Source organism: Neovison vison, chromosome 9 (genome assembly GCF_020171115.1).
Source record: "Neovison vison isolate M4711 chromosome 9, ASM_NN_V1, whole genome shotgun sequence".
Taxonomy (NCBI): Eukaryota; Metazoa; Chordata; class Mammalia; order Carnivora; family Mustelidae; genus Neogale; species Neogale vison.
In genome coordinates this window covers 48,174,805-48,199,352 of record NC_058099.1, presented here as the reverse complement: position 1 = coordinate 48,199,352, position 24,548 = coordinate 48,174,805, and the positions used below count along the sequence as shown (strand labels likewise).

At 39.6% G+C, this 24,548-nt stretch overlaps 1 protein-coding gene across 1 annotated transcript in view; it reads left to right on the top strand.

Annotated features, from left to right (window-relative positions):
- Positions 1 to 24,548, top strand: part of FOCAD (focadhesin) — a 311,074-nt gene that overhangs the window by 70,426 nt on the left and 216,100 nt on the right. The window contains exons 6-8 of the mRNA XM_044265592.1: positions 7,453 to 7,554; positions 15,096 to 15,300; positions 19,017 to 19,223. Coding sequence (XP_044121527.1) covers positions 7,453 to 7,554; positions 15,096 to 15,300; positions 19,017 to 19,223 — 514 coding nt within the window. The remainder of the gene's footprint in view (positions 1 to 7,452; positions 7,555 to 15,095; positions 15,301 to 19,016; positions 19,224 to 24,548) is intronic.

Below are 24,548 nucleotides of genomic sequence, written 5' to 3'. Positions count from 1 at the left end.
TAAAAAGAGTAGCTGTTTGTTTTTCATTTCTATTCAGGTTTCTATATTACATTACATTTACTTTTCTTTCTTTTTTTTTTACATTTACTTTTTCTTCATGAGGTTGCTTGGAATCCTGTAATTCTTTAAAAACTTGACTGTCTGGAGCTTTTTTTTTTTTTCTTTTTTGGGTCAAAGTGAGCATTTTACTTTTGGGGGAGCTGATTATTTCAGTAATTGAATATATTATCTAAAGGGATTCCCCTGAGATGTAGCTGTTTGGTTTTATTTAGCATAAAATAAGCATGACACCATTATTAAATCATCTGTACTACAAAGTCTAGCTGCCATAAGGGATTGGAACCAGTAGAATACATTAATATATTTAATTTTGCTGAAGTTACAAAGAACTTCAGTACTTGCTGAACTACCATTTTGGGGTATGTCATATATAACCTTTTTTTGGTGGGGGGAGATCGTGTTTTGTAGGTTTTTTTGAAAGCAAAAAAACTCCTGAAAGCAGGAGTTTAACAAGCCTGAATTGCAGTAATCACCTTACCTATACTTTAATTCTCTGGTATTTACTGTTTTTTTTGGGGGGTGGGTATAGGCAAGAACCTTTGAGAATCTCATAAAAGTTTTGATCCATCCTTAGAAAATATACCCCCACACACACCTACATACATGTCCTTGAAATTTTGCGTATCATTTCAGACGACTTCTTGCTTTCATGATAAAGGGACATCTCTATAGAAAAATCATGAAAATGAATATAAGTTAAGAAGGGATTATCAGCATTAGATCTGACTCTGAGAAAGCCCAGCAGAGTTAATGATAAGAAAGAAGCCAGGGCAGTAAGAGGGGAAGCATAGCCATTACTTTCCAAGGGCCATCTGGCTCTTTGCAGTTTAATGCTTTCTGTTGAACTGCTTGTTTTGCTTCTGTTTTCATTTCCTCTTTTCTCTCCTTTTTCCCACCCAGGGAAGTCTTTGTTCACAGTTTATGGTTCTAATCACCTGGGGTTTGCACTTGGGGTTTATAATCACACCTAAAGAATAAGCTACACATATTGTACGGTCTTCCAGTTAAGCGACTGCCCCTAGAAAGTGCTTTTAAGTTCTTCTAAAGGTGAGATGTTTAATTTAAAAATTGCTGTGGTAATTTGGTGATCGTTGTCTTTAAGGGCATAAAATGTCCTTCTGGCCTTCTCAGCCTATTTATCTTGTCTCTAGTTTTAAAATTTAATTCAACTTTATTTTTATACATATATATATATATTTTTTTTTTACATTCATGGCTGCTAACTTAATAACAGAAGTTTTGAAACCCTAAGTATTGGTTTGTTTCCCCACAGTCATTACCTTCTACCTAGAATAATTTTAAACTTTTGACGTTGGCACACACCTTTGTTGTTAAAACCCTGCCTCTCAAAATAGGGATCCTGCAAAAGGTTCAGTATGAGGGCAGAATAAATTGTAATATGAACTATGTTTTTGAAGAAATCTCACACTTTCCCTCTCTGCCTTATGGACCCAAAGAAAATAGATTTGTCAAAATTCATCCACATGTCCACATTAAAATACTTTTTGCTCCAGAAGTTTTCTTTTCCTGGTAGCTTATGTGGAAAGGAAAAATACATGTGTCTTAAAAATGCGACAGGATAATTCCCAGTTACTGTGTAATTTTTCTTTTTTATTCCACATACATTGTGGAATCTTAAATTCTTGTTAGGCTTTTTTTTTTTTAATCTTAAAATCTGTGGGACTTTTTTTTTTTTTTTTTTAATCCCTTTTTGGCTTCTAACCAGCACTTTCAAATCAAAATTCAGAGCAGGTAGAGAAATGCTTTTAAAATGCATATTTGATGTAGTAAGTGCTATGCTATGCTTCTGAAAGGGCCCGGGTCACAGCTGCATACATGAAAATGCATGGTGACTGTAGGCATTGTTTCCTCACACAGAAAAGGCAATCTGTGTCTATCGCTGAATTTATGATGTAAATCAAATCCTCCCGTTCCTGTATTCAGTGACAGCAGAAAGGTTGAGGTGACCTAAAGGTTACAAATAACTTTTGCTTTTTGATTTGCCTACCGCAAGACGACTTTTTTTTTACTCCCTCTTTTCTATTAAGATTGATGTATTTATACTTGGAAAGGTGAATCTAGTTACATACCTTATTCTGTCATTGCCTCGGTGCTAGTCTAGCGGAACCGCGCGTTTATCATTCCTTCCTGCCCCGACTCAGTTCTGTTAGGATGCCTGTACCGTGCTGTGTTGTTGACAATATTATTAAAGGGTGCGGAGGACTCGAGTATTAGGTACCAACTCTGCGTGCTTCCTCTGTGCGTTTTATCCCTGAACAATGTGGACTTGGAAACTGCGTTCTAGAGGCACTGTGAAATGTTGGTTTTTCACGATCCAGGCAAAGAGTTTGAAAAGGTGCTTTGGGGAGAGCCTGTGTGTGTGTGTTACATTTATTGTAGTTGTGCCTCAGCACCAAGAGGGAAACCTAACAAGAGTAAGACAGATCCAGCTTTCAGACAGCTTCTCCTCTGGTTTAAGAAACAGACCTACCTGCCAGAGAATCAGGACAGTACCACGTTGATGGAGTATTCCGTGTGCTCAGTACAATGGAAATGCGTTACTTACAATGGCAGTTAAGACATTTATAAATCGTGAAATGGGAAGGTGCCAAAGAACGGAGGACAAATCGGTTCCTCCATGGCAGAAACAAAAACCACACGGTGAGGGAGAGAGCAGAGGCACTTGAGGCCAATGAAGGGTGACCAGATAGCCTGGTTTGTATTGATTTTAATCTTTAGAAACAGTGGTCTTCTCTTTTAAGAGGAAAGCAGAATCTATTGGAAGTCTCAGGAGTTGGGAAATTCCGACTTAAAAATTTGTGCTCCTTCTGGGCTCCGTACTTCTCTCTGAAATAAATATGGTATGCTTTATCTCTTTGAGATTAGAAATAGCAAATTCCTGGGACGCCTTTGTGGCTCAGTCGGTTAAGCATCTGCCTTCAGTTCAGGTCATGATCCCAGGGTCCTGGGATCGATTCCCTCATTGGGCTCCCTGCTCAGTGGGGAATCTGCTTCTCCTATCCCTCTCTCTCTCTCTCTCAAGCAAATAAATAACATCTTAAAAAATTAAAAATAAAAGTAGACTCCGTTGTGAGTTTTAGATTTTATTAAACATTGGCCTTAGAGCCACCTAAACTTGGCCTAGAATTATTAACAGTTGAGAACCTTCTGTATTGCTTTCTGCCTTTCCAGGGTTTGGCCCTACCTCTAGTCTGGAGCAATATGAAGGTAAGGGCTTTAATGGGTCCCTTGGGTTGTATATCTTTAGCACTGGAAGGTTCTTAGTCTGATGTCTTCATTTTACAGATGAAGAACTTTGCCCAAGAGAGGTTAATTCTCTTGCCTGAGATCACATGGTTTGTTGCAGAATCTCCATGTCAATCTGGAACTCTTGACCCTTTCAGTTCCTTGCTTTCCCTTCATTATTTTCCCTCTACCTCTCTACTGGCAGTTTTTCCTGAGATAGGATTGTGGCAGCCTAACCAGTAAGTGATTCCAGTGATGCTAGGTAGGCACTGCTTATATAAATAATAATGATGACTGTGTCCCACTATTACATTCGTTACTCACAACTTGCATAGCTTATTGTCTGCCATTATTAATTTTACAAGTGATCAGGTTGATTGTATGGTCAACCCATCTATCATTTTGAATAAAATATTATAGTCAACTTTTTAAATAACTTGAGTAGCAGTTATAACTGCTTAACCTTAAAATTTCACTTAATTGAAGTGAAATTTTGCTTGGTGTTCTTTTGTACACATTCTTTTTTTGATCAGCAGTGCTTCTAATGAAGAGCAGAGGTGACTTATTTAAACCAGGGACCCTTCCATTTACCTTGACCTTTCTCAGTTGGATATACTTGAATGAAGTGGAGTGGCTAACGAGCAGTGAATGAGAAGGAGAAGGAAAAGAGAAATCTTGAATAATCCATAAATTTAATAATCCCCACATGTATCAAGAATGAATTCACTTACCCTTATGACGTCTTAAATGTTCCAATGATAATATTTTAAGTAGGAAAATAACTATTTTCTATCATACCCAAATTAGTAGGTATATTATTGGATATTGTTTATTTTGGAACATGATTCTGTATTTTGCAAAGGAATAATTTTCCATGAGTTTTCCCTTTAAAATTCTGGAGTTTCTGCTGTATTGTGTTAGCTTTGTGCACCTAATGTTGATATTTGAGGACTGAATTTCCATAAGAAACTTAGAGTTTTGAGTATGATCGATTGCTTTGGTTCATTGCAAGGAAGGGTGAAGGTGGAATCAAGTCTCTTTTTTTTTTTTTTTTAAAAATAGCTCTGGGATGGTACCATGGTTTAATCAGTTTTGTGCCTCTCCTAAGTGCTTGTCATTTTACAGTAATGCAGTGGTTCTTAACCAGGGGGCAGTTCTGCCCCCCAGGGACATTTGGTAATGTCTGGAGACATTTTCGACTGTCATAACTATATTGAATGCTACTAACATCTTGTGGGTAGAGGGCAAGAATGCCACTAAATATCCTTCAGTGCACTGGACAACCCCCGAAAGAGTTCTCTGACCCCAAATAGTGGGAGTGCAAAGATTGAGAAAACTTCATGCATGGCAGTTGTACCATAAAGTATATTGAATTAGAAAATGCATTCATTCTGTTAAGCTTTCTATATTTGTATTCGCATACCAATTTGATGATTCACATGGGAGAATTTAGCTCTTTGCTTCATTATGCTCAAAGTAGTAAAACAAAATCTTGCCAATTATAATTGATTTTAGGTTAGTTGTATTCAATTGAAATAGTATAATATTATCCAATGTTAATCGCTAATAAGATTCAGTGTTCTTATTTTGGACTTCCCTTCTGCCTCAAGAGAGCTTCTTGGAATCAGTATTTTGTATTCTCTGCAGTATTTGTACTTGGATCTGATGTAATCAATACTTTGGAAAAGTTAGTCTAAACCAGTAATTCATCTGGATAATTCCTATTCTTCTATATTCTACTTTGTCTTGTCTTTAATGTTTACGTCTGAGATACTAAATAGACTTTCTTGAATCCAGTGTCTAGCGAAACAGGTCTTCAGCTTCATGCAACAAAGCTAGAGTGGTTCCCACAATCCCAGTGAAGTAGAAGTGAAATTATATTGGGTGTATGTGCAGCATTTCTGATCCTACTTTAAAATTACTCCCGCAGGGGTGCCTGGATGGCACAGTTGGTTAAGCGACTGCCTTTGGCTCAGGTCATGATCCTGGAGTACCGCATCAGGTTCCCAGCTCCATGGGGAGTCTGCTTCTCCCTTTGACCTTCTCCTCTCTCATGCTCTCTCTCTCTCTCTCTCTCTCAAACACATAAATAAATAAATAAATAAATAAATAAATAAATAAATAAATAAAACCTTAAAAAAAAATGATTACTCCCTCTGGGACACCTGGGTGCTCAGGTGGTTAAGCGTTTGCCTTTAGCACAGGTCATGATCCCAGGGTCCTGGGATCAAGTTCTGTATCGGGCTTCTTGCTCATTGGGGAGCCTGCTTCTCCCTCTGCTTGCCACTCTCCCTGCTTTTTCTCTTTCTCCCTCTCTCTCTCTGACAAATAAAATCTTGAAAAAAAAAATTACTACCTCTTATTTCTGTTGACCCGATTTAATTTGGACAAAAGTTTTTAAACTGTAGATAGAAAACAAAACAAAACAACCCACCAAAACAGTAGATACTTGAGGTTTTTTTGCAGGGAGGGGGGTGGTGAGGAGCGAGTTGGAGGAAGGAATGACTTACAAGGGAAGAGTATTGGAAAGCATGTAAGTGCTTCATGATCACAGTGTGTGATAATACATAATGATGTGATAACTTGTTGGCTTTTCTTCTTAAATAGTCATAAATGCCACCATTAAGTGGAGGATTAACGGATGGGCCTAGGGGATGTTCCTTGTTTCAGTGTGGTGCTTGGCAGGAACCAAACCCATACCGAAAATGATAGCAGGTGCTGTTCTTTTCTTTTTATTCGTGTTTCCTGGAACATGACCTACTGAAGTCTCAACCTTTGAAGTCTGACTGATGTGACATTCCTGGGAGACTGTCAGGATCTGTAACATTTGTTTGTTAATATCTGTGGCAACTAGAGTAGAAGCAATTCTAGGTAGGTTTCAGTGCCACAGAGTTTGGAATTTGGAAATAGGATTTTTTTTTTAATATTTTATTTATTTATTTGACAGAGAGAGAGATCACAAGTAGGAAGAGAGGCAGGCAGAGAGAGAAGGAAGCAGGCTCCCCGCTGAGCAGAGAGCCCGATGCGGGACTCGATCCCAGGACCCTGAGATCATGACCTGAGCCGAAGGCAGTGGCTTAACCCACTGAGCCACCCAGGTGCCCCGGAAATAGGATTTTGATAGGATTTTTGAGTGTTGCTAGAAATCGTTGGAGTGATCCCTTAGCAATGGCAGTCATCCGATCAGTCAGAAATAACCTGTGCTGTGACAAACAGGAGGGTGGCAGGAAGTGACGTTAGTGCCTGGTAGGTCAGGTGAGGTTGAGGAGCATGGGAGGAGGTGGTGGTGTAATACGCGGGAACTGTGGAGTCTTGGCAGAGCCGTGCCTCTCGCGAGAGTTTCCATGTAAAGGACCTGCTATGCTTTTCTGTTTAAGAGAGAGCCAGACATCCGACAACTTCCGGACTCTGCACCTCCCTCTTCTGGTTTTTTTTCCTTGTAGTGGTTCTCAGCCCTGGCAACACATTAGAATTGCTGGAAGAGTTTTTAAAAATGACTAATGACTAAAAATGACTAATAATCCCAGGATCCTGGGATCATAACCAACTGAGTCACACAGGCACCCCCTCTTTAGGTATCTTAATGGATGTAGCCCAAATAAAAATTCTCATTCTTGTTCAATAGAAATTGTAAGAATTTTCAGTTTGGAGAGTTTATTTTGAGATGGGAGAAATGTTTTCTTTTTCCTTAAATATGCTGGGGGAATGGAGCCACACACTGAGAAGAACAGGATAAGTAGGAACCAGGAGGGAGAGAGTGCTTATAAGTTGAGGCAATGTTAAAAGAAATAGAACCTTCCAGACTTGGAAAGAGAGGAACAGGAGGTGGCCCAAGCCTTCCAGGATTGGAGAAACCAAGGAGATGGATAGGACCGAGCTTCTGAGCTTGATCAAAGTCCGAGGGTTACTGGGTGGCAGACTTTGTGCTCTAATTTGGATCCCTGAGACTCAAAGTTGATTCTTTTTTCTGCAAAATAGGTAGAGGAAAAGAATGTTAGTTCTAATCACCCAACTCTGCAACAAATGGTAGTTTTGCATCCTGGGAAAAGGTTTCTAGATGGCATTGGCTCTTGTTGCTGTATTTGGATATTGAGAATTTGTAGTCTGGAAATCACAGCTTCCTATGTAACTTTTTGTGCTTTTCAGAAATCATCCTCAGCCTTTGATCACGATGCTTGAACACAGACCTGATTGCTGGCCGGTACTTTTGCAGCAGCTGACGGCATTTTTCCAGCAATGCCCTGAAAGGTAATGTAGAATAAAATAAATGAGGGATATGGAATGGCATATGCTTATTTTAGAGATTTTTTTTTTTAAAGCTGCTTTGACTATGTTTTCTCTTGAAGAAAAGAAGTGTTTTAGAATAGGAGATAGTTGTGTTTTTTAATAGTAGAAGGCAAAAAAACCCAAACAAAACCCACCAACAAACCAAAAAACCCTCAAAAGCCCTACCAGATCTAATTGATGGTTGAAATATTGAATATGAGAAAAGCTATTATTAAAGAAGTTAAGGCTTCCCTGCTTAGTTGGGAGTCTGCTTCTCCCTCTCCCCTCCTCCCTGCTCATGCCCTCTCTCTCAAATAAATAAATAAAATCTTAAAAAAACACACACAAAACATTAAGCATTGGTTACTTAGGAAAGTTGACTGGAAATATTTGGTAAGCTACTACACAATACATAGGAAAGATAGCTTCTTCCCCCAGAAATTGATTAGTGAGTGATCTCTCTACTGGAAACCTTCCAATTGGAATCAAGTAATACTGTGATACATGGGCTTAGTTCAGCTTCACCAGGGTGTTCTGATGGTCCTCAAAACTAACCCCCCTTCTTCCATTTGTACTGCCATGATGCTGGTTCATATCCTCATCTCTTTCTGTGGCTTTTGCCACCTGTTCCTAACTGGCATCTGTGCCTCCAGTCCTGTCCTGCTCAGAGCGATTCTCTTAACATCCATCAGAGTGTTCTATAAAGAGAATAGATCTTGGGACGTCTGGATGGGTCAGTCCCTTGAGCATCTGCCTTCAGCTCAGGTCCATGATCTCAGGGTCCTAGGAATGAGCTCTGCATCGGGCTCCCTGCTCAGCGGGGAGTCTGCTTCTCTCACTATCTGTACCTCTTTGTGCACGTGCACTCTCTTTCTCAGAGAGAGATTTTATTTATTCGTTTGACATAGACACAGCGAGAGAGGGAACACAAGCAGGGGGAGTGGGAGAGGGAGAAGCAGGCCTCCTGCTGAGCAGGGATCCTGATATGGGGCTCAATCTTGGGAAGGACCCTGGGATCATGACATGAGTCAAAGGCAGATGCTTAATGACTGACCCACCCAGGCACCCCTCAGATAAATAAATCTTAAAAAAAAAAAAAAAAAAAGATGAGAATAAATCTTACTGTATCACTCCCTTACTTAAGTTAACACACTTGTGTTGTGGTTTTCAAAACTGCACTTGCATAATGTGGGCTGAGGATGGGGACTGCCCTTTACCTCGTTAGCTCTTTCTATAGAACCTGCATGTTGATATCTTATGGCAGCTTTCTACTGGCAAACAATAGTGTGGCTTCCGAAATAGTTGGAAAACTCCTGGACTAGATGGTAAAATCGAGTTTGTTATGCTAGGCTCTCTTTCTTACAGAGTTTCAACCTATTTCCCCAGTTTTCTCTTGACTTACTGGTTTATGGATGGTGTATTCAGTGGTACTTGGACTTGCTTTCGATTCCACACAGAGAGCCATGCTGTTCCCTTTCCTCCGTGTCTTTGATTATCAGTACCTACCTATTGTCTCATAGTAACTTCAGCTGTGATTTGTAACATTATTGTACTTATAATTCTTCTCTGGGAAAACTTTCTGAGGTCAGGGACTGTGCCTCATTAGTCTTTGTATTAATAAAGCCTGGCCCATTTCTAGTTGTTCTATAAATATTGAATTTATGTACATGAGGTGCATTGTAGAGGGCTTTATAATATATAATATCACTGCATACTTAGTACCATCATGCAAGGTCATGATAGGACACCATTGTCCCAGGTAATCCAATGTCTGAGTTACATTCACCACACTAGCTCCATTCATTCATATTTTCTTGCCCTTTAAGGTCTTAACCACAATCCTATCCATACAGTTTCTTAGAAAACCATTTCTGAGTCCGTAATTTCAGTGTTAGATGGGATTTCTAGGCACAGTGTACTGCTACAGGAAGTTTTAAGGGACATAGGGAACCTTGGATCATCTGCCAATGAGAAAAATCAGTGTGACATTTGGATGATAGCTCAACAGAAACATCACTAACCTCTATTCCCTCATCTAGATTGCATTTTCATTGGTAAGATATTAACGTTTCCTAAATAAGTTTTTGTTCATCTTTATCAGAAAGTAAAAATAACAAACTTATGCATTTTTAATTTTAATTTTAATTTTTAAATTTTATTTGACAGAGGGAGACCCAGGGAGAGAGGGAGCACAACAGGCAACAAGCAGCTTCCTGGTGATCCGGGAGCCTGATATGGGGCTCGATCCCAGGACCCTGAAATCATGAACTGAGCTGAAGGCAGACGCTTAACAACTGAGCCACCCAGGCACACCCCCCAGGCACACCCCCCAAACTTATACATTTTTTTAAAGAAGATTTTTTGCTCTTATTAAATAGATTAGGATTTTTTATAAAAGATGCTGCTGCTGTTGTGCCAAATTTATTATTAAGCTTTTTTTTTTTTTTTTTAAGATTTTATTTATTTGTAGGCAGAGAGAGGGAGGAGGAAACAGGCTCCCTGCCAATCAGAGAGACCGATGCGGGTCTCGATCCCAGGACTCTGGGATCATGACCTGAGCTGAAGGCAGAGGCTTTAACCCACTGAGCCACCCAGACGCCCCAAGCTTGTTTTTAGGGTAACCCTTAAGAGTATCTTTCTTTTGCAACTCTTGAGTTTGCCATCGTGTAATTAATTACCTTTTGGTTATCTTCATTTCAAAAGAGTATTATATTAGGATTTGGATGTAGTTATTATAATGAAATATGTCCAGATATTCATAAAGTAAAAAAGATTATTAATTGACTTTGGTTTTTTCACTGATAAGCTTCTGTTGACTCTTTTTTTTTTCAAGTTCTTTCATGTTAGATTATGCTATCAATAGCCTTTTGGAAGTTCTTTTTCTTTTTCTTTTCTTTCTTTCTTTTTTTTTTTTGACAGACAGAGATCACAAGTAGGCAGAGAGAGAGGGGGGAGCCCAACGAGGGGCTCTATCCCAGGACCCCGGGATCATGACCTGAGTTGAAGGCTGGGGTTTTAACCTACTGAGCCACCCAGGCGCCCCATCAGAAGTTCTAAATTAAATTTATTTGCTAAGAATAATTTCAGTTACCTCGTGTCCACTTTTACACTATGGGGTTACTCTTTGCAGAATGAAATTGATATTTCTCGTTGCATTTTTCAGCAGACCAACCATTAGTTTCCTGAGATTTAATTTTAGAGCAAGTTAGCTTAGAAACTTAGTAACTTCAGTAGTTTGGAAGGTAATGAAGGAAGGTTGGTGATTTAATTTGCTGAGAATATAAACAGTGATTCATAACTAGGGGAAGAAGGCAAAATGTTGTGAAGAGAGCTTGTATTCTGGTTCTTCCTGTGTTAGGAATTGTTGATTAGCTGGGTTCATTTTTAATATGTAGATGTCCTGACATGACAGTGTATCTTCATGCTAGATTTTTATGAGCATTATTTTCTTTTTAAAGATTTTATTTATTTATTTGACAGAGAGAGATCACAAGTAGGCAGAGAGGCAGGTAGAGAGAGAGACAGGAGGAAGCAGACTCCCTGCTGAGCAGAAAGCCCGATGCAGGACTCGATCCCAGGACCCCAAGATCATGACCCGAGCCGAAGGCAGCGGCTTAACCCACTGAGCCACCCAGGCGCCCCTATGAGCATTATTTTCTAATTAAATTCTGCATTCATTTATAGAAGGCCTGTGATGTTAAGACCTGAGAATTGCATAAATTGTCATAGACCTGAGAATTGCGTAAATGGTCAATGACGTCATTGTCTCTAGGCCTGGTACTTCCAAGTTTATCTGGTCTCACGTATAATTTCTCAGATGAAGGAATGAAGGAGAGCAACATCAAATGACTTTCTCAGGGTCACAGGATTAATTAGTGGTTGAGATGGGCCCAAAGCCTCAGTTTCTTGACTTTCTTTTTTTTTTTTTTTTTTTTAAAGATTTTATTTATTTATTTGACAGAGAGAGATTACAAGTAGGCAGAGAGGCAGGCAGAGAGAGAGGAGGAAGCAGGCTCCCTGCCGAGCAGAGAGCCCGATGCGGGACTCGATCCCAGGACCCTGAGATCACGACCCGAGCCGAAGGCAGTGGCTTAACCCACTGAGCCACCCAGGCGCCCCAGTTTCTTGACTTTCATTCCAAGTTTTTCCCTACCACTTCTCCCTCTGTTACCATAAAGAGACACGTGGGTGTAGATAGATGCGCACACAGTTAATTACATTGTAAACATTCTTAATCACTTTGGGATTTCAAGTTGTCTGTTTCATTATATTTCTTTTCTCCTTCAGACCTGTCAATTTCATACCCCACTGAAATGACAGTCATCAGATACCACAAATACAAAATCTAAAATCAGGACAGATTAAGCCAAAGAGATTTTAATTAAAAATTTTTTTTGTTATTTGGTCAGTTATTTATTTATTTATTTATAAAAAGATTTTATTTATTTGACAGAGATGACAAGGAAGCAGAGAGGCCCGCAGGCGGGGTCGGGGAGCAGGCTCCCTGCTGAGCAGAGAAGCCCGATGTGGGGCTCCATCCCAGGACCCTGAGAGATCATGACCTGAGCCGAAGGCAGAAGCTTAACCCACTGAGCCACCCAAGCAACCCCTAGTCATTTATTTATTTTAAAGGTTTTATTTATTCATTTGATAGAGAGATAAAGCACAAGCAGGGAGAGTGGGAGGCAGAGGGAGAGGGAGAAGCAGGCTCCCCACTGAGCAGGGAGCCCAAAACAGGGTGTGATCCTAGGACTCCCGGAATCCTGCTGTGAGCCGAAGGCAGATGCTTAACTGACTGAGCCACCCAGGCGCCAAGCCAAGGAGATTTTTAAACATTATATTGTCCTTACGAAGTTCAGCATTATGTCCGTGATGTCAAACAATAATAGCCTCTTGGAAATACGTTTCTTTACATGAATCCTGCAGTTTGCCTTTAGCATCTCAGAGTAGGAGAAAGCTGATAAGCTGTTTGTGGGTGTTCTTGACACCTGGATAGTGTTTATTCTTTGGGGAAGGTGTTATTAGAGATGCAGAAACAATGTTTCTTAAATCTTTCTTCTGGAAACGTTTTTGTATTCTAACCTACACATACGTTGTCTGCTTGCTTGATCTATGAAGATTTTTTTAGTTTCCTAAAATGGATGGTTTGATAAAAGGCGTGTTTCAGTAAGAATTACGAACTCAGAAATCCTTAGAAGTTTTTTTATAGATTGTGTGAATATTTGTCTCTTGAGGAAAAAAATCCCTCCAGCTTGTGAGCGCCATCAGATTGAGTATTTTTTGTTTCTTGCTTTGTTTCTAGCACATAGAAGGGTGAATGGGATACTGTAGGTACTCAGTAAATTTTGCCAAGAGAATAAATGAGTAAGTAAATCTTACCAGTTTGGTAACTTGAAAATATGTTAATGGTGTTTTGAAATCACATTGCTGTTTAATGTATAGTTTTATAAAATTATGTGTCAAGCATAATTTAAATAGCATTTCCTCCATGAAGTATTGAAGTATTGTACTCTCTACCTTTCTTTTAGAAGTTTTCACTTTATGTCCTCTAGTCTAGGAACAGAGCTGATTGCCACTGTTAGATTGTGCACCTCTTTTTTTTTGTTTGAGGGAGGCAGAAAATCCCAAGTAGGCTTTGTGCTCGGGCTTGATTCCATGACCCTGAGATCATGACCTGAGCCCACACCAAGACATTTAACTGACTGAGCCACCCAGGTGCCCCTAGGCTGTATGCCTCTTAAGGATAGATAATGCCAGGCACCTGGGTGGCTCAGTTGGTTAAGCGCCTGCCTTCAGCTCAGATCATGATCCCAGGGTCCTGTGATCAGGGTCCTGTGATCATCAGGCTCCCTGCTCCTTGGAAAGTCTGCTTCCTCCTCTGTCTCTCTCTGTGTCTCTTACGAATAAATAAAATCTTAAAAAAAAAAAAAGGTAATGCCTATTCACCTTTATAGCTTATCTAATAATTCCCTATGTATAATAAATATGAAACAGTAAAATAAAATTATGATCTCCATGCTAATCGTAATACTACTCTATGATGTAGTATAACTGAATCGATTAATTTAGTAATTGAATATCTCTTTGGAGGCCTACTATGTCATTATCGGTGATCCAGCAGTAAACAGAAATCCATGCTGTCATTTGGCTTATAGTATGGCCCGAGATAGAGAGAGGTATTTAGTAAATAATGACAATATTTTCATTGTTCTGTGGAAACCCATAATGGGGCTCTGCTTTCACTAGGTTAAGGGAAGACCCTCAGGGAGTCATTTTATTTTATTTTTTTAAAGATTTTATTCATTTATTCGACAGACAGAGACCACAAGTAGGCAGAAGCAGGCAGAGAGAGGAGGAAGCAGGCTCCCTGCGGAGCAGAGAGCCCCATGTGGGGCTTGATCCCAGGACCCTGGGATCATGACCTAAGCCAAAGGCAGCGGCTTTAACCCACTGAACGACCCAGGCGCCCCAAGGGAGTCATTTTAAAGGCAAGAACTGGAAGGTGAGAGGAATTAGCAGAGGCAGGAAAAGGAAAGGAAAAAAAGAGGAGAATGTTCTAAGTAGAGGGAACAGCAGGTGGGAAGAACATTCAGAGAACCTGACTGAACATCTGAAAGACATTTAGTGTAGCTCAGTGGAGAGCAAAGGGGAGTGAGCAAAGAGGCTGAAAAGACAAGCAGAGGCTCGATTATGGAGGGTTTGTGACTTGGGCTAAATACTTTATCTTAAGGGGGTGTTAATACTTTATCTTAAAAGAGCGTTCTTTTAAGCTGGTTAATGACCTAATCAAATGTATATACCTCAAGGGTAATTTTAGCTAAATTTTAGTGACTTCGGATGAGTTATTGAGGTATATTGAAATCTAAATAGATATGAAAGATATGTAAAGCCTTCCTCCTTTGAGTGGGAAGAGCTTAAGAGGAAGGACTTGGCAAATGACCTTTCTCCTCTTTCATTTCTGCATCTGCGCAATGGGATGGTTTTATTTCATAGGATTGTGGTGAGGACATGGATTGAAAGGCATGAAGTGCAATAGCTTCTACACCCCATGTGTTGACCATTTGACAAGTAAATGTTAATGGTTCATGTAGTCTTCTTGGGATGCCTGTATAGTTTCGTTTTCCATAGAACTGCACCTGTGGAGTTTTTCCAAAAATGCGTTGCCAATGTCCTATCCCTGGAGCATGCATCCTGACTTCTGCAATTCCAAAAAGGCTCTAGGGTCATTTTGATGTCCACCAAAGCCTGGTCCTGCAGATGCAGATGATATTTTAGTATGCGAGTAAACATTCTTGTAGTCCTGGGCATCAGGCTTCTGGGCTCCTGGTGTTGTCATATCCCCCAGGGTGCAAAGACCTGGGAGGCATGGATCCCAGTAAGTCATGTTGGAATTGAAGAATCACAAAAACAAGTTACCTTCCGTGGTATCCTAGTGTGTCATGAACTATAAGTTGATGTTTGACAGTTACTGCTTGGTACCCTGTTGAACTTGGTGACTGGCTTATGCATGAAATGATTTGCAGGTCTGAAGTTTCGTGTATCCAAATAATGGCACCATTTCTATGGTATCTCTATTGCGAACCATCCCAGTTACAAGAATACGCTAAACTGCGCCTAACGCTGCTGAAAGTCTTACTTCAACCCCGGGTTCCTGGTGACCCAGAGCAACCATCAGTCTTGGAACAACAGATACTTCAGCTGTGTTGTGACATGGTTCCGTGTTTGCAGGTAAGACCCCTCGTCCTCCTCCACTGATGCAACAGCAGCGTCAATCAGTGTTGGTTGTTCCCATCATGCATAGAGTAGAATGCATGATTTGAAAACTTGGATACAAGCCTGGTTCTAGAAATGCTCGCAGGCTTTTGGAGATGAGGAAGGAACCAAATATAGATTTAACATTTACACATATCCTGTTATAACTAAGTTCATAGACCTGTAAATCAGTATAATCTACTTTAGGATTAGTAAGAAATAAAAGGTTTCTGTTGTTCAGGAAAGACTTCTCAGGGTAAAGAATTTTGAGTTGAGTTCCTCCTTATGCTAGACACAAGAGTTACAAGAAAAAAACAAAACTCTGTACAAATTAGAAAAAGGTGGGCCTCTGGGCAGATATAGCCCTGGAAATGCAGGGCATGACCAGCTGAGCGCTGGCTAGAGTCCAGGTTCCACATATCTCCTGACAACGTACTCGGTGACCCTGCGGTCTCCTGCTTGTGAGAAGCCCACAGTCTAGGAAGGGAGTTAAGACAAGTATGTAAATTCTCATAATTTGAAGTAAATGGATCAAAGATGTTGAACAGGCATGGAGAAAATACTGGGGATGTTCGAGGGAGAAATAATTTTGAGCTAATGTCTCTATAATTGCAGATTAAAAAAAATGCCACTTACCACTGTGTTATGATGTCAGTGTAAGGATTAAGTTATCAGGCTGTTGAGTTTTCCCGTTTGCCTAGAATCTGAGTGCATGCTGCTTAGCTGATGGAGGGAATCTGTGAGGATTTTTCAGAGTGATCAGTTGAGGTCACAGATGACCTGTTTTAAGTTTGTGTTAGCAAAGAGTGACTAGACTGAATCTTTCCTTTGTGACTCATAAATGGGCTTTCCTGTAATCAAGGCAGAGAAAAGTTAATTAAAATGAATTCTCCTGTGGCTTTTCCAAAGCTTTTGTTTTGTGTGGGCAGTAAAGTACTGTATAGCAGAACAACTTGGACTGGGGTACACTTTTTCCAGCTCATGCTTACATCGCCCAGTTCTGTGCTCTCTGCTAGATGTTTGCCTTCATCCCCATGAACCTGGATCTGTGAGCCTAAATAATTTCCACAAGTGACCTCTGAGAGATACTTGGGGGAATCTGTAGCTTATTAATATAATTGAGCTAGGCGAAGAAAAAAAAGGAGTTAGGTACATCATTTGGAACTAATGGAACTAGCAACATAAATACATTTAATCAATTAACAAATTGGCTTTATTAGAGTATGAAGAATCTGAGCGTTTAGTGGAACGTAATCCATTTTCCCACCGATTACAGGTATTTCTTAAACTCTCCGAGATAACCATCCCATGACTAAATTTTTAGGGATAAGAAGTGTGCTGTTTTGCAAGGCAGCCTTTTTGTTTAGTTCTTCTAATTGACCTGCATTTTCCTTTTACCCATTAGTTTCTGTTCCTTATAGAATGAAACAAAATAGGCTTTTAAAAAAACCCATAAAAACATCCTATTTGGTGTTGTTTATTTCTTTCCCTTCTCTTTCTTCCTTTCCATCCTTTCTTCCTTTCTTTCCTTCATCACTTTTTTGTACTAGGGTTTCCAGACTTTACACTGTCTGTTGCCAGGAGTTCTCTAGTTTATTAGCGCTTAGAATGTGTTACTATGAAATGTTCTTTTTAGAGCTGAATACACCCCTGTATTTGTGGTCTGACCCATACTGTGCACATGAATAGACTCTCATCAATTAAAAAAAGTTATTTTAGAAATAACCCTGCTGCCGTGTTGACCCATGATGAAACGATGGTTCATGAAATTTCTAGTTTCTTTTCACGCCAGTTGCTCTTCCATTTAGTATTCGTATTTGTTTGTTTGTCTTTAATTTACCTGCCTTAAACTTCACTGTTGACTTTTGTCCAAATAGTTCCTTCTTTTTCATTGTGACTCTTGTCATGGCACATGTAATCCATTGCACGCAGTCTGTTGCTACATCAAGACAGAACATTACAAGTATTGCTAAAAGTATTGGTAAAGATTACAGAGCCTTTAATGCTAGCTTGCTGAGGTTGTCCAAAATTTTTTTTTATTATGGAACATTTCAAGTATGCACAAAAAATACATTCAAGGAAATATATTGTCCAGTAAACATGAGGCTCTGTCTTGGTGCCAATCCCTTTTCTTGGTGGCCTTTGCCTTTGCCATTGTAGGTTTTTATTTTATTTTTTTAAAAGATTTTATTTATTTATTTGACAGAGATCACAAGTAGGCAGAGAGGCAGGCAGAGAGAGAGAGAGGAGGAAGCAGGCTTCCCGCTGAGCAGAGAGCCCGATGCGGGGCTCGATCCCAGGACCCCGGGATCATGACTTGAGCCAAGGCAGAGGCTTTAACCCTCTGAGCCACCCAGGTGCCCGCCATTGTAGGTTTTTAAAAGAGTAAAATAATTTAGCTACTTGGCTGTTTATCTTTTTATAAATTACCATTTTCTGTCTCTTCTCCCTTGATCTTTTAATATCTTTTTTCCCTCTTATTTGCTAGGAATTAATTTTTCTTTTTGTATAACTTATAATCCTTTTGGGTTATTATAGTGGTAACGATTGGTGAAAGGTACAGCTGGTCAACTGTAGGCTTTCCTCTTGATAAATTTAACAGACACAAGGCTTCTGATTGAAGCAGATGGTTCATTGTTTGTAATCTCTGGTAAATGCCAATGTGTCTGTGAGCAGGACCATATCCTTAATACCAACTCCAGAATTTTGATCGGAACAGCTGGGTTTGAATTGAATTGGGATTTTCAAGAGCACCCAAGTCCTTCCTATCTAATGATTAGCCTGTGGAGAAGACACCCTACCATTTGAATATGGTCTTTCATTGCATCTGCCAAGTGTGGAAATGGTGCTCTCAGTTAAGGTTGTCTGAGCAAATATCTTCCAGATGAAGGGCTTAGTAGTACATTAGAATAACATGCCAACCCTTTTCTTCCAGGTAACTGTGTTGGAATCATTGAAAGGAGAGTTCATTTGGAGAGCTCAAAACCAACTTTGATTAATTTCCTTCAACATGTTGGCACAGTCTTGTCGTTTGTCTTAAAATAGAAAAATCTTCACTCAGAGAAATCAGAAAAATAAACGAAAACAATTTGTGTCAGCCAGCAGTAACAGAAACAGTAGCAAATTGTATTTTGGTTAGTGGCAAAAATAAGGCAGCGTTTTTACCTGGTTTAATTCTCTTTGAGTTATGTAAATGTCTTCATCTCTTTAAGTCTTTATAGGTTTAGAAAAGATTGCCAAAACTTCTTAGATAGTTTAAAATTATCTTTTGTTTTGTATATTATTTTATTTTAAGATTTTTAAAAAAAGATTTTATTTATTTATTTGGCAGAGAGAGAGGTCACAAGTAGGCAGAGAGGCAGGCGGGGGGGCGAGGGAGCATGCTTCCTGCTGAGCAGAGAGCCCTATGCGGGGCTCGATCCCAGGACCCTGAGATCATGACCTGAGCCACCCAGGAGCGCTCCCCCACCTTTTTTTCTTTTCTTTTTTGACAGAGATCACAAGTAGGCAGAGAGAGAGAGAGAGAGGAGGAAGCAGGCTCCCCGCTGAGCAGAGAGCCTGGCTCGGGGCTTGATCCAAGGACCCTGAGATCATGACCTGAGCTGAAGGCAGAGGCTTTAACCCACTGAGCCATCCAGGCGTCCCCCCTTGTATATTATTTTAATATCCTATAATGACTTTTTTTTAAACAGGTAAAAGATTTGATCCAGACAACAGAAGTGATGCTGTTTATTGAGGAAGTATATTTAAGCTTACTGCGTCATCCCATTTTCTGGAAAATTCAGCTTACCCAGCTGACCCTGCAGCTGCTGTGTTTTTGTGAAGTCAGCCTAACGATAACTGGGGAATGCTCATCTTTAATTCACCTTTTAGAGCACAGTGTTGAACTTTTGAAGGAGGTAAGGAGAGTACCAATAAAACCACACTCTTTTTAAAACATTTTATTTTATTTATTTGTCAGGAAGAGATCGAGAGCTCGAGCAAGTACAAGCAGGTTGAGTGGCAGAGGGAGAGGGAGGTTCGATGTGGGGCTGGATCCCGGGACCCTGGGATATGACCTGAGCTGAAGACAGATGCTTAGCCTACGGAGCCACTCAGGTGCCCTGAGAATATGACATTTTAATACATCAGTTCTCTTAATTGGGTCTTTCAGTAGCAGGGTGAGTGTGCTTTTTTAACTTTATTGGTATCAAAGGTGTTGGGTCAAATACCATTAGATCATACTGTTAATGACTACTTTTGTCATCTGTTATAAAAACGATCACTACATTTGGAGCACCAGTTAAGGTGCTCCAATTCTTGAACACCTATTATATGCCAGACCCTATAGAATACATACATAAAAAGACACTTTCTGTGACTTCAAGAGACTTCCAGACATGACCTCATTTAATTTTTTAATTACTTCCATACTCCCAATATAGTCAGCTTGGTAGTTAGGTATTCTTACTTCAGGTAAGGAGTAACTGGGTATGGTTACTTCAACATATGTATTTGTGTGGCAGGGGCACACCTCAGTTTATAGCAAGGGACTAATTAGGGGAAGAGAGTAGGCAAGAGTAGAAGAGGGAGGAAAAGAGAGTGGGAAAAGAGAGAGGGAGGAGATGAAATCAGTAGGGCTTTGTGGCTGTGTAGATGGACAAGGAGAAGTTCCTTGGCTAAGTCTCAGCTGTCTTTTTTGAGCAGCTGGATGGCGCCCTTCACTTTGAGAAATGGTAACTGATGTTACCTCCAACTGAGGTTAGAGGGCAGAGGATAAATTTGGCTTTAGATATGCTTGGTTTGAGGTATGTAAGGATCATGGGTAATTGGATATGTGGTCTGAAAATTTAGGATAGAAGCTTAGGCTAAAGGTACAGATTTGTAGACCTCTTCTTTGGGGTGGGAGTTTCACCCGTGGGATTACATTACGTGGGTTTTTATGGAACTCCAGGGGCTGGAGTGTGCTGAAAACGAGGAGAAAGTGTGGTCAGAAGGATTGTATGATAAGCAGAAGGGACCAAGGACATGAAAATCAAGGGAAGGAATATCTCAAAAAGGGGAATGGTCAACACTTTCATGGAGAGAGTGTTTAAAGTAAGGTATGGAAAGAAGTCTTAGGGTGCAATAAGTACAAGTTTCTTGTTTACATTAGAGGAAGCCATGTCAGTGGAGGGATGGTGGTAGGAACCAAATTAGAGTAAAGGAGTAGAAGGAAACAGAAACTACATATAAATTTTAGTGGGAAGTGGGAGCCAAGGAAGCTCAGGTAAGTCATTTGCCTATTTGTCAGTCTTGTGATCAGTATTGTTTTATATCTGCTGGGACTTTATAGGTAATACTACGTTATATATTATATAATGGTATATTGATGTTATATATCATACTATGCAGTAATATGTATCTGTTAGCTCTATTATATAACATCTGTTAGCTCTAGTATCTAGCATGATAGATAATTATAATAATTATAACAATAATAACATTGATATATAAAATATCAATGCCTATTCTAATGTAAAATTATTATATATAATCATACTCATTAGATACATAATATGTGTTGTATATGATATGTAACATTTTAGAGATAAGATATAGAAAACCTGTAAAAAATATAGTTCTTTTTCCATTTTGGATGTTGACTCCTCATCAGATATGTCACTAGCAAACATCTTCTCCATTCCATAGGTTGCTTTTTCATTTTGTTAATGGTTTCCTTGGCTGTGCAAAAGCTTTTTATTCTGATATAGTCTCATGTGTTTGTCTTTGCTTTTGTTGCCCTTGTCTGAGGAGACATTCAAAAGATCCTGCTAAGATCAGCATCAGGTTGCTTACTGCCCATGTTTCCTTATAGGAATTTTATGGTTTCAGGTCTTATAGTAAGGCCTTAATCCATTTTGAGTTTATCTTTATGTGTGGTCCAGTTTCAGTCTTCTGCATAGCTGTCCAGTTTTCCCAACACCATTTTTTGAGGGGCTATCCTTTCCCCATGGTATATTCTTTCCTTTTTCATCGAAGATTTATTGTCCATATACATGTGGGTTTATTTCTGAGCTCTGTTCTGTTTTGGTCTGTGTGTCTGTCTTTGTGTCAGTACCATACTGTTCTTTGTTTTGTTTTAAGATTTCGCTTATTTTATTTGACAGAGAAAGAGAGAAAAAAGAGTACACAAGCAGGGGAATAGTAGAGGGAGAGGGAGAGGCAGGCTCTCCGCTGAGCAGGGAGCCTGGTGCGGGGCTTGATCCCAGGACTCTGGGCTCATGACCTGAGCTGAAGGCAGACCCTTAATCGACTGAGCCACTCAGGTGCCCCAGCATCATACTGTTTTGAACACTGTAGCTTTGAGTATAATTTGGAATCTGGAAGTGTGCTACTTCCTCCAGCTTTGTTCTACTTTCTCACGATTACCTTGGCTATTTGAGGTCTTTTGTGGTTCCGTAGGATTATTCTAGTTCTGTGAAAAATTCAGTTGGTATTTTGATAGGGATTGCACTGACTCTTTAGGTTGTTCTGGGTGTTAGGGACATTTTAACAGCGATTCTTATAGCCCATGAGCATGGAATATCTTCCCATTTATTTGTATCTTCGTCACTTTCTTTCATCAGTGTCTTATTGTTTTCACAGTGTAGTTCTTCCCCCTCTTTGGTTAAATTTATTCCTGTGCTTGTTTTTCCTTTCTTTTTTTTTTTTGGGGGGGGGATACAATTGTAAATGGGATATTCTTTTTAAATTTTCTCTTTCTGATAGTTTATTAGTGTATAGAAACAACAGATTTCTGTATGTTGATTTTTATATCCTGAAACTTTCATTTATTCTAATAGTGACCCTAATAGTAACCCTAAAGTTTTAGGGTTTTCCATATAATATATGTCATCAGCAAATAGTGACAGTTTTCTCCCTTTCTTTCTAATTTGGATGTGTTTTATCTCTTTTTCTTGCCTAATTGCTGTGGCTAGGATTTCCTCTATCAAGTTGAATAAAAGTAGTGAGAGTGGACATACTTATCTTATTACTGATTTTAGAGGAAAAGCTTTCAGCTTTCACCAATGAATATGATTTTAGGTGTGGGTTTCTCATATATGTTCTTTAGAATGTTGAAGTATGTTCACTTCCTACCCACTTGGTTGACAATTCTTAACATAAATGAGTGTTGAGTTTTATCAAATGCTTTTCTGCATCTATTGAGGGGATCATATGATTTTTTTTCATTCTGTGAAGATGTTGTATCATGTTAATTTGCAGTTGTTGAACCATCCTTGCATTCCTAGAGGAAATCTCACTTGATTATGATACGTGATCCTTTCAATGTGTGATTGAACTTGGTTTGCTAATACTTTGTTGATTTTTGCGTGTGTGTCATTAGGATTATTGGCCTGTGGAATTACACTGTATTTTAATTTAAAACAATAGTGATGCCTGTGAAAATCATTTTTATAGTGTCCTCCTTTTGTTCAATATTTAACAATTTTAGAAGGAAGTAAATATGAATAGAACTGTTAAAATACTTGTGTTTTGTAATTTTCTACCCCCAACTCTGGCCCAGTGTTTCTGAGGTTAAACCAAAAAAAAAAAAGAAAGAAAGAAAAAGTCTAGGAAAACTAATTTGTACACCTATATCCTTTAGGGCTATGTACACTGTAATCTGAAACAAAATAAAGTAGAATAAGACATTCTTATTAATAGGGCACCTAGGTGGCTCAGTTGGTTAAGCATCTGCCTTCGGCTCAGATCATCATGATCCCAGAGTCCCAGATCGAGCCCCAAGTGGGGCTCCCTGCTCAGCAGGGAGTCTGCCCCTCCCCCTGCTCCATTTCTTACCCTCAAATTAAAAAAAAAATTAAAAAAAAAGACATTCATATTACCTAGGCTAAGGCTGTATCGTTCCTATATCACTGAGTTTATTAGCTGGATATGCAGTTCAAGTGTTACATTAACTTTTCCCCTTTGTTATTTTTATGTTCTTCTATCAGAGATGTTTCATTGTGTTCTGAAAATGGATGCATTCCTTATGGTATATTAGTTGCCGTGGATTTAGTCTTGGTTATTTGTAGCACTATTTGAATGATCATAACCTAAGGTCCTTTCCATTACTCTCAAGAGCAAAATTAGGCAAAAATGATATTGATGGTGAGGAGACTGGGTAGCTGTCAGAGTGAAGCAAGAGCTAAACAGCCCAATTTTGAGAAGGCCAGGAACCTGAATTCTAGAACACTTCGCCATCAGCTGACTCAGTTCCACTCACCTTTCTTCATCGTGTGTGTGTGTGTGTGTGTGTGTGTGTGTGTGTGTACTTAGTGCCTTCTTCATTGGTGATGCCCAGTGACAGGATTTCATTTGAATTGAGGACAGAAAGTGTGGACTCTAAGGTCCACTGCTATTAAAAGTCCTGTGACTTCTGTGGCCCAGTGTAAAAACATTTCCTCCTCTTTTGTGTTTTCTTTCCTTGCTCCAGATAGGCTCTGAATTAGCCTGGGTTCCTCCAAAAGTCGTTCCTGAGTTTCCTTAATGTCGAGAGCAGAATCCATATTTCCGTAAAAGCCAAGGTGTATGCAGCAGGAGTTTATTTGCAAGGCTGATGCCAGGAAGCAAGTGGGAAAGGGCCAAGACCCTGAAATACTGGAAATGGGAGAGAGAGAATACAAGTATCTCTATGTTGCCCAGTGCTAGGAACAACCAATTGCTTGATCGCACAGAATCTTCTGAGAAGTGTTATGAAATATGTCCCAGAAGGATCCAGATAAAGGAGGGAAGCATTTATCCATGGGCTTCCCTTGTCATTTTGTCAAGCCTCAGCCTGTGGGGCTTTAACTGTCCTGTCCTGTGGACCTTTCACTAGTCTGGTTCAGAAAGCATGAGTTGTAGTAGCAATATGTATAGGATCTCAAGTGGCATATGAGATGTTTAATACAGTCTTCTGTTAAGAGACCTCATGAAGTTATTTGGTCTCCATTAAAGATCAATCAAACAATAAATTTCTTAGAACTGTAAGCAATTTAAGCTTACCTGGTGTAATCCCCCACTATTCCTTCGTCTTGGTGCCTTGCTCTCCAGCTCATTTCCTTTCACCTTCTACTCTGAAGTCTCCCACTTCTTGGAGAATGCCATTTTTACTTGGGCCTTCCCATCTTTAAGTTCCATCCACGTAAGGGCTCAGTCAGTTAAGCATCTGAATCTTAATTTTGGCTCATTCATTATATTAAGGTCCTGAGATTGAGCCTTGTGTCAGGCTCTGTGTTGAACAT